We start from the raw sequence: 10,055 nt of genomic DNA on the forward strand, positions 1-10,055 counted from the left end.
GTGGCCTGGTTCCCCATGCAACCTGCTGTTCAGTCGTTTGGTCGTCCCCCACTGCCCCCACTTCCAGCCTGGTCGCCCCATACAGACTACTGTTTGGTCATCCATCCGGTTGTTTCGGTCGTGACGACCCCTGGCTTTTTATATATTAGGATAGTCTTGATATGAAAATTTGAGAGTAAGACAATTGAAAGAATGCCAAACTAAAATGATGGGGGAATAACGTCCAACTTAAGAGATGCATTCAAGATGTAGGATAATTAATTTTATGCTTCTAGAATATTCTCTCCTATGAAGCTGCTTAATGGATTTCCTACAATGTTAGGAACTTCAATTTATCAGGGGGAAAAAGGCTCAATAATACAGGAAGAGAACATATTTCAAAGCTGCATTAAAGGGTAACATTTTTGACAATGCTTTCTTAAGTATTTTTATTTTGTTTCAAAATAATTTCTAGAGAAATCACAACAGCTAATATCCCATTTAAAATAAAGATGTCATTCAGCTAGTTGATGCTAATAGAATTATTTAACTTTTTACTCTTAACAACTAGTTCAACCCATACAATCATAATTCCCTCCCTGACCACAAATCCTAAATTCAAACAAAATGTTTTTGAAATTACATTTCAAAACAGGTACCCAAGTCCCTTTTTAAAAACATGGGGAAAAGATCTTTAACAACCATTTAATATTATATTTTAGAAAAATAAAGAATTTCTGATCTTTGCCTTTAAGATTGATACTACACAATTTTATCCTTTAAAAAATCTTAGCCAACATTTCCATAACAAATTGCTATTCTAGTATATGGAATGGTGCCTCTAAATCAGAAAATCCAGGTACTAGTTTTCAAAACTACAGTACTTTAAAGATACAGTGAATTCCCTATTCACCTAGGTGTAGCAGCATGCCCTCTTTACACAAAATTCAGATTTTATTTTCCCACACTCATACTTATCTAACGGTTTTAAACAGCCTTAGTAGCAGTCAGCTTGTGACATTTCTCTATCAACCCTAGTGGTTACCATGAACCACTGTAACCATTAACTGCTATAAAGGTACCAGTCTGCAGGATAAGAAGACCATAGCAGGTTTGTAGGTGGAAGAGAAGGGGAGCAAAATATCCAATACCATGGTATGAATTAAAACTGTATAAACTGATAAATCAGAAAATTCAAGTTCCAGAAAATAACTCAGTAATACTGAATATTCTTCTTAAGTTTCAATATGGGGTCTAGTGCATATGTAAAATGTTTGTGCTAGGAGGGGAAGATATACTTTTTGAAGTATTTTTTGTACTTCTTCAATTATGTATGTCAAAATACCTGATTTGTTTAAATAAAAAGATTTTTAATTGTACCTCATAAAACAAATGGGTTGAGGACCACCTGTAATTTAAAAATTTCTGAATCATTTATTATTTTAAATGAAATAGTTGCTCCTAAAAATCTATAGCTATAGTTCAGACCTATAAACTTATTCTTTTTTTTTTTTTTTAATATATTTTATTGATTTTTTACAGAGAGGAAGGGAGAGAGATAGAGTGTTAGAAACATCGATGAGAGAGAAACATCGACCAGGTGCCTCCTGCACATCCCCCACTGGGGAAGTGCCCGCAACCCAGGTACATGCCCTTGACCAGAATCGAACCCGGGACCCTTCAGTCCGCAGGCTGATGCTCTATCCACTGAGCCTAACCGGTCCCGGCCAGACCTATAAACTTATTCTTGAAGGGCTATCAATAAAGGGAATTTTTAAAAGATGAAATATAACTTAAATCTACCTGGGGAATTCTCCATATTAAAAAAACTCTAAACCAAATCCATTTAAAAAATGCAAATGATCACTACCTAATTTTATTTTGCACAAATTTCCCCTATATGATTTTAACTGGTAGGTTGACTTTATTATTTTTAAAATGTCTTCCTCAATTATTTAAAAGAAACATGTCAATATCCATAATAATGCATGTTTTCTATTGTTATTCAAGCATTGCAATACTCTGACTTTTAAGTGAAAAGGGAGTGGTATTCAGATATTTGTACTTTCAATCACAATATATGAAGATGGCATGCCAAATAAGAGAATTGCTGATGCTGATGAAGCATTTTGAAGCACTAACAAGATAGCTGCTGCTCCTAAAGAGAAAGAATTACTGATAGACACAAAACACAGGTGAATCGCACACATAATATTCAGTGAAAGACTCCAAAACAAGAGGATAGGTAGGTTCCATATATCTTAAATTCAAGAACAGGTAAAACTAACCTATGATGAAAGAAGTCAGATTTAGTGGTTACTACTAGGGGCAGGGAGAGCACTAACTAGGAAGATGCAAAAGCAAGCCTCAGGTGCTTCAAGTATTCTACACATTGATCTGAATGGTATCACCTAAGTGTACACATTTAGATCATCTTTTTCTAGGAAATATAATAGCTTTCTTCAAGAGAATCTTGAACTAAAAGTCTTTTTAATTTCCAAAAGAGAGGAATAACTGTAAAGAACTACTAAAAATCAAAAATCATTTAGCTTTCCTTCCCCCGCAAAAACCACTTAACACGTTAAGCACCATGTCAGTCACTGGTGATTGAAACGGAAAGGAAGACAAAACAGGCTTGGTGCTTAACGTGCTAAGATTTCTAAAAGAGTAAGATCAACAAAATGAAAACAAGTAAAAAAGACCCAGTACCAAACTCTAAGAAAACAAAGCCTATGACCATGCAGGGATGTTGAATTGACTGAGCTCAGACAGAAGACTCTTTTAGTTGCACCCATTGCAACTAGCTAATCATTACTACGTGTAAATGTTTCTGGAATCCAAAAGTTCCCTAATCTCTGATTTAAATCATCTGCAGAAATTAGCTTTACAATTAGAGGAAGAATTGGGTAAAAAAATTTCAAGATTAGGAATAATGTACCTAAAAGATAAATGGCTTCACCTCCATGTATTTGTATAAATTTAAGAGAAACTTAAAGACTGCTTCACATAAAATAACCTACCGAAATGGATTAAGAAAAATATTCCCAAGTCATCATATCAGATAGAACTGATTGCAGGTGAAGAAAACACCTGTACTCTCTATGAATATGTAGTCACTTCTTTGAACACATTATTTATATAAGAATATTTGATAGAAATCAAGTAATAATATAAATGATATAATCCAAATTTTCTGTAATTAACAGAACTTAAGTTGATGCCCTATTGATAGAAGACCAGAAATACAAGTAGCAATTCTGAAAAAGGGCACAGTGGGAGGGAGGAAAAGCAAAGGGACCCTTCTCACCTGGCGTTTGTTTTTCACCATGTTTCCCCAGCTGGTCTTCTGGGCTTCTTGCATTCCCTCCTGACAGAAAGCATCCATTAGAATTGTAGACTCTCTTCAAATATGGTGATACCTATTAAGCAGCTTTGAGACAACCCCAAATGCTAACAAATCCAAGTAGTCCTTCTTTTCCCTAAAATAATCTTGAAGACTCATTCAGAAATGGGAAGTTGCTTCCCTTTCTATTCAGGTGATGATGGAATATCAACACCTAGATATTGTGCCTTCAAATGGTTCTGAAATTAACTGTAAAGGTTAAGTGGGAGAAACTGACACCTTCAGCTCCCAAATGAGAAACAGTTGCCTCTTTACCATCACTTCTAGGCCTCTCACCCTCTCTGGTAAGGTACTAAGTAGAGAATGGTGCTGAAGCCCAAGGAAATTCATCAAAGTTTTAGAAATTCTTCTCAGAATCCTTGTAAGTCTCAGTAGCTTCTAGGTTACAAATCAATCTACTTTTTTCCCTTTTAAAGGTTAAATAAAGGTCTAGAAATGGAAAAGATGTGCCCTGAAATATTTCAAAAAATGCTTAACTAACAAAGATGAATAAGAACTTAGAATATTAAGATTATGTACATATGTGCTCATATATGTGTTTGCACAGAGAAATTAGGATACTGCAAAATGATCTTTCAACATTTGCTAAACTATTCTTACCTCATGGTTCATTAAGCTTCCCAGAATATTTGCATTTCAGGACATTCTCCACAATGACCCAATTATGCCAAGATAATCCAATACTAAGAAATCAAATTTCTTTTAAATAGATGAACCTCAATATGACCACTTCTTTGATGACAGCTTGTTATAATGAAGCTTATCATCTGAGCAGACAGCATTTACTGGCTGTCCAAAGACCATCACTGCATCTCTGTATCTACCTCACCTTATTAGAAACTCAATTTCTGCCAACAATTTTCATTTGGAAGTTTACATGCTAAACTCCATACAGAGAATAAGCATGTTTTATATCCCTATTTTTAATAGGGCTTTTTGCAGACACTTGCTGATGCTGCCCAAGAACAGTAACACTCAATAAACATTATATTGCTCAAAATAAGACACTGAAGATGTCGGAGCCAAGTAAGACAAAGCACTCAAGAGTGGAATCTAGAAAAGATGAAACCTTTCATGAAACTGGTCCCTACGTAAAACCAAGCAAACCTAATTCCCAGTACACTTGTTCTTACCTGTAATTGGAATCAGTTTCCAATGTATTTCAGTCTCTTCAACATTATTAGACTTAGATTGTTTATGGAATCCATGTTCAATGGGAATGGTGGGACACAAACTGCAATCTTCAAAATTATTTATGCTAATTAAATTTGGTTCCTAAAAATTGGAGGACATATTCATTAGCTTTCTTTTCAATTCATTTTAATGTCAAGAATAAACAACCATTTTTTCACAGCAAATTCACAACCTTCACTCTGAACACTGAAAATTAGTCATTCAAACATGGTAAATTAATAATACTTCAGCCTTACATTAAAACACCTTTCCTTCAAAACATAATTTAATATTGATTTAGAACTGAGGTTGCTCAACTTATTCAGTTAAGCACTAAGTATTTGAGGCTTTGCAGGCCATATATTCAGATACTCAGCACTGTCATTGAAGTGCAAAAGCAGCCAAGGCAATACCTAAACGAATGGGCATGGCTGTGTTCCAACAGAACTGTACTTACAAACATAGGTGGTGAGCAGAGTTTGGCCTATATCAACCCAATTTAGAGAAAAAACATGTTAGGAAATGCTGACAACATAAATTAGTTTCTCAGTGCCTACTTTACACTTCTCCCCAAGTGAGCCTCCTACAATCATCCTCCCCCTAAATTAAATGTCTGAAAACTACATGGACAAAGGCTAGGGACATACACATGACTTTTAGCCAAAGGCAGAGAAGAGAAAATGAAGGAAGAGTAAATCAGAAATAAGCCCTTAGGATGGTGCCATCCTAGTACTGTTCCTCAGTGATGCAGCCACTTCTTGGGGGGAATAGAAGGCTACTTCTCAGCTAGAGATCAGTACTCTAAACAGAAGTCATAAATAAACTGGATGCCCTGTCAAGCAAGGCCGAGTGTCACTTCAGTGGTAATCCTAAAGGCAATTCATTTTCCATTCCTATTTGTAAGAGAAAGACAAAGTACCTAACCTTGTTTGTAACACTAGTGCACTGACTTTAGTCACCTCATCTACTTCACCTATGGGTTATGGTATTTCCAGCAGAAAGCCAATGTTTCAAGAATTCAATTTTATTATGAAACGATATGTAATTAACTCCCAATTAGCCATTTCTGAAAAACAGATTGTCTAGCCTTAACTTTAGCAACATAGGTAAATCTTGGACTATCCATAAACTTGTAAGCAGGAAGGAAAACAACTACTTCCATAGTTAACTCTTTGTAAAAAGGAGTAACTAGGAAATACTATCCTGGACACTTTTATCAAAATGTTTCTTTCTTTTTAAAAGGGAGAAAAAACCCATTAAAGCACATCCTCTCTTTCACACACACATTCACAAAAGCAAACAATATAATCAAAAGATATAACTTACTTCTGTGCCTACTTCACTGGTAGAAAGAGCAATAGGATACTTTACAGATGATGTATTAGCTTCTAATAATGGGATCTGAGTGCCCTTAAAATGAGCATTTTCAATTTTTGCACAAGTAAGCTGCTCATATTCTTTCTTATCTGGGTTAGAATTCAACTCATATTCATGCTTTTGCCTCAGCTCTTCATAGGCACCATCAGAATTCAATCCTAAGGCTTTGTTGACCGTGTCTGTCAGGGATGCATCCGAATTGCGTGCATTTGCCAGTGTTTCTGATAGCCAATTAAACAGCCTATGGATTCCAGCAACACCAGAGTTAGAGGTATCCTCCTGCTGCAAGTCAGTGTCATGCCCAAGTGAGCCAATGGGCTGTGGAGACTCTGAAGGGAAAAGAGAAAGAAGTCATCTCTTAAAGTTGAGTTTGGAAGGCTAGCATAATAATTTTAAAATTTAATGTACATAAAAATTAATCATCATAGACATTTATGGGCAGGAATTCAGTAGACTTTACATGTACATCTACCCCTTACTTTAAAATATGACTGGTTCTAAACTTTTGCACATAAGTCAAAATTCCTATTAAATGAAAATTTACATAATTTGAAAAATCTATTAATGGGTAAATGAGCTCAAACATCAAGTTGGTAATATGGATAATATATTTATTAATGACCATACTATAGCTACCTTAAAATCTACTAACAAAATCCCTAAGTCAACCAGAGGCTTGACATGAGATAAAATATTTGTTGCTACTTTGCAAAATATTAGGAAGATATGCAGATTATACTAAAAGAAAAAAAGAACTCATGACTTAGTTTGAGTTCTATCTCCTTTATAGCTATTACGTTTTGTCCTTAAGATACTGTCTGACATTCTTATCATCTAACCCTTATCTCAACTGACTAGATTACCTAAAGAAATCTACACTAACTTTGCACTAAGAACAGAAAGCACTGTAAGAGCTGGCTCAAAGCAGGTACAAATCTGGGAATTCTGCACAACAATATATTTAAAAACTTTCAAAGGGTGTAGACATTCAGAAAGTCATGTGCTTTTAATGCTAAAGAAAGGAAAAACCTGGGTAGGGTATAATGTACCACAGCAAAAAAACAAAACACCAAAGAGCAGAGTACATACTGTATGATTCTAATTACATGTACATATAGAGCAGGCAAAACTAATCAACAGAGACAGATAACAGATCAGTGTTGGGGCGAGATTAGCTACAAAGGAGTATAAGGCAGTGTAATAAAAATGTTTTATATACTAGAGTGGTGGTAACATGAAAAATGTTCAATATATTGGAGTAGTATTAACATAGCTATAAAAATTCATCAAACTGCACTTAAAATGGGTACAATGTACATCAATCATATCTTAAAAAGTTTGTTAAAGAGGTTAGGGAGGATAGGATTATAAAATGAGTGGGTTCACTACCAAATCAAGATCAGGCTATTTTAGCCCTGGCTGGTGTGGCTCAGTCGACTGAAGCATTTTCCTGTACACCAAAAGGTGGCAGAGCACATACCCAGGTTATGGGACAATCCCCAGTCTGGTCGGAGCGCATACGGGAAGCAACCAATCAATGTTTCTCTCACATGTATGTTTTTTCTCTCTCTCAAAAAAAATAAAATTTACTTAAAAAAAAGATCAGCGAATACAATCTTTAAATCTCTAAGTTTAGTAATCAGAACTAAAGTGTGCAAAATGACTACAAAGAAACAAGTGAGGAACACCTAGAAATGCAAGTCTGATCATCACTGTTCTAGTTTAATTAACCTATCCACCCTTCTCCCTGCTGCATTTCTCCTTTGGTCTATTATAATTAGCATGGCTTCACCATCACTTTAATTATTGATAAAGCCTGATTTTCACCCACACTTTTTCACAGGTACAAAATTAGTATCAGCTAAAAATGGCACCAAACTTTACTTATTTTGCCTCTCATGTGCTCAGTGCTAGGAAATAGAGCCAAGTTTAGGAACAATGCTTTAGAGTTAGTCGAACTGAGTTCAATCATAGATTAGTGAACTACATAGCTTTAGATACTTATTTAATTTCTCTGAAATTACTTTCTCATCTGTAAAATAAGGGTAGTAATGTCTAGCATTCAAGAACTAAATGAGTCCACATATGGAAAGCGCCTAGTACATAGGAAGTTCTTAAAACTCATGATACATGTTGACAGTATGGATCAGACAGAGTCAATAGGTTCAGCACACAGCAGAAATCCAACATAAGCTAAAGGAGATGAAAACCATCAAGGAGCACAACACCCAGAAATTTATTCTGGAGGGATCTGAACTGCAAAGATATGAACACTTGAGAGAAATTAAAGATGCTTCAAGAAGAAAGAAAGAGAAGTAAAGTGCTAATCATGACATATTCTGAGAAAGATAAGCTTTAACCAAGGAGCATATGAAGTAAGAATGGGAAATATGGCTACTCAGGATAGATGTTGCCACCCCAAAAAGATGAAAGATGAATACAGAAGCTGAGATTGGTGGCAAATCAGCAAAGCACTACTGAGAAGAACATCATACTGAAGTGAGTTATAGAAGCCAGGAAGGCCACCCAGGTGATAAGAATATAGACAAAGATGATACATTATAAAGAAAAAGTAAAAAAAAGTTACTGAAAACAACACAGTCAAATAAAACTCTCTGCAAGGATGCAAATGTTCTTGATCTGTGCTGTTAAACACAGTAGTGTAGATGGTTTAACAAAGGAAATGGATTTTTGTTTTTTTACATTAAACTTTCTGCACTATCCAATATGGCAGCCACTAGCCACATGTTATTTAAGATCTGCCTAGTTAATAAGAACAGTAGCAGCCCTAACTGGTTTGGCTCAGTGGATAGAGCATCGGCCTGCGAAGTGAAAGGTCCCTGGTTCGATTCCAGTCAAGGGTATGTATCTTGGTTGTGGGCACATTCCCAGTAAGGGGTGGGCAGGAGGGAGCTGATCGATGTTTCTCTCTCATTGATGTTTCTAACTATCCCTTTCCCCTCCTCTCTGTAAAAAATGAATAAAAATATATTATAAAAAACAAACAAACCAGTAGCAGCAGCATAAAATGTAGACAGTTATATCAAAGGTGCCTGAATATAAAGAAACATATTTCATGCTTATGTGCTAAAAGAACTCCCATTTTTTATGTCAACTAAAACAAACAAACAAACAAACAAAAAAGCTAAGAAAACTAGGAAAAAATGGAGGGGGGGGCATACATATTACTGGGCTCCCAGGGTAGAAAAAAACGTGTATGCATCTAAGAAATTTTATTTTTTTAAATATATTTTATTGATTTTTTACAGAGAGGAAGGGAGAAGGATAGAGTTAGAAACATCGATGAGAGAGAAACATCCATCAGCTGCCTCCTGCATACTCCCCACTGGGGATATGCCCGCAACCAAGGTACATGCCTTTAACTGGAGTCGAACCTGGGACCCTTGAGTCCACAGGCCGATGCTCTATCCATTGAGCCAAACTGGTTAGGGCATAAGAAATTTTATTTTAAAGCTAAGAAGATTCCGCTCATTAAGTAACACCCCTCAAACCCAATATTCTATATCTTTCTAATTATAAAATTAAAGAAATATAAAAGGAGAGAAACCAAGATGGCAGCATAGGTAAACACCGGAAATTGCTGCCTCACACAACCACATCAAAAATACAACTAAAAGACAAAACAGACATCATCCAGGACCACAGGAAGACTGGCTGAGTGGAAATTCTACAACCAGAAGGAAAGAGAAAAGCACACTGAGACTCAGAGGAGGTGTGAAAGTGCAGTGATATGGAGGCGCATGTGGAAAGGGCTGGCAACTAAGGACATGGTTGTCTTTTTCAATCGGGACGGAGTCTCAAGCTCCCGAATGCTCTAAACTCCAGTTCTGGGCGAGTCTCTGGGAACCCAGACTCATAAGGGGAGAAACTGGACTGTCTGGCATCGATTGGAACTCGAGGGCAGCTTTCTCTCAGAGGTGCTTGCAGTGATTACCTCGCGACACTGAGATGCGGGACCTCTTAGGGTAGGACTGAGGATCTGCCATACCTGTTTGCTCCACCTTGTTGGTCCCCTGAGACCACACACCACCCAAGTGCTAGCAGAGGCTTTTGCATATGAAAGGCCTGGCCCTTTGCAATCTGAAAATTACCTAACAAATTG

General features: G+C 36.3%; 1 protein-coding gene across 3 annotated transcripts in view; it reads right to left on the reverse strand.

Annotated features, from left to right (window-relative positions):
• The window catches only part of FAM208A (family with sequence similarity 208 member A), a 48,081-nt gene that overhangs the window by 9,970 nt on the left and 28,056 nt on the right, over nucleotides 1–10,055 (reverse strand). For all 3 annotated transcript variants that reach the window (XM_015571191.1, XM_015571189.1, XM_015571196.1), the window contains exons 14-16: nucleotides 5,882–6,261; nucleotides 4,516–4,657; nucleotides 3,287–3,346 (exon numbers count right to left, since the gene is read on the reverse strand). In XM_015571191.1, the coding sequence (XP_015426677.1) occupies nucleotides 3,287–3,346; nucleotides 4,516–4,657; nucleotides 5,882–6,261 (582 nt within the window). The remainder of the gene's footprint in view (nucleotides 1–3,286; nucleotides 3,347–4,515; nucleotides 4,658–5,881; nucleotides 6,262–10,055) is intronic.

This window comes from Myotis davidii, unplaced genomic scaffold (assembly GCF_000327345.1).
Source record: "Myotis davidii unplaced genomic scaffold, ASM32734v1 scaffold111, whole genome shotgun sequence".
NCBI classification, from domain to species: Eukaryota; Metazoa; Chordata; class Mammalia; order Chiroptera; family Vespertilionidae; genus Myotis; species Myotis davidii.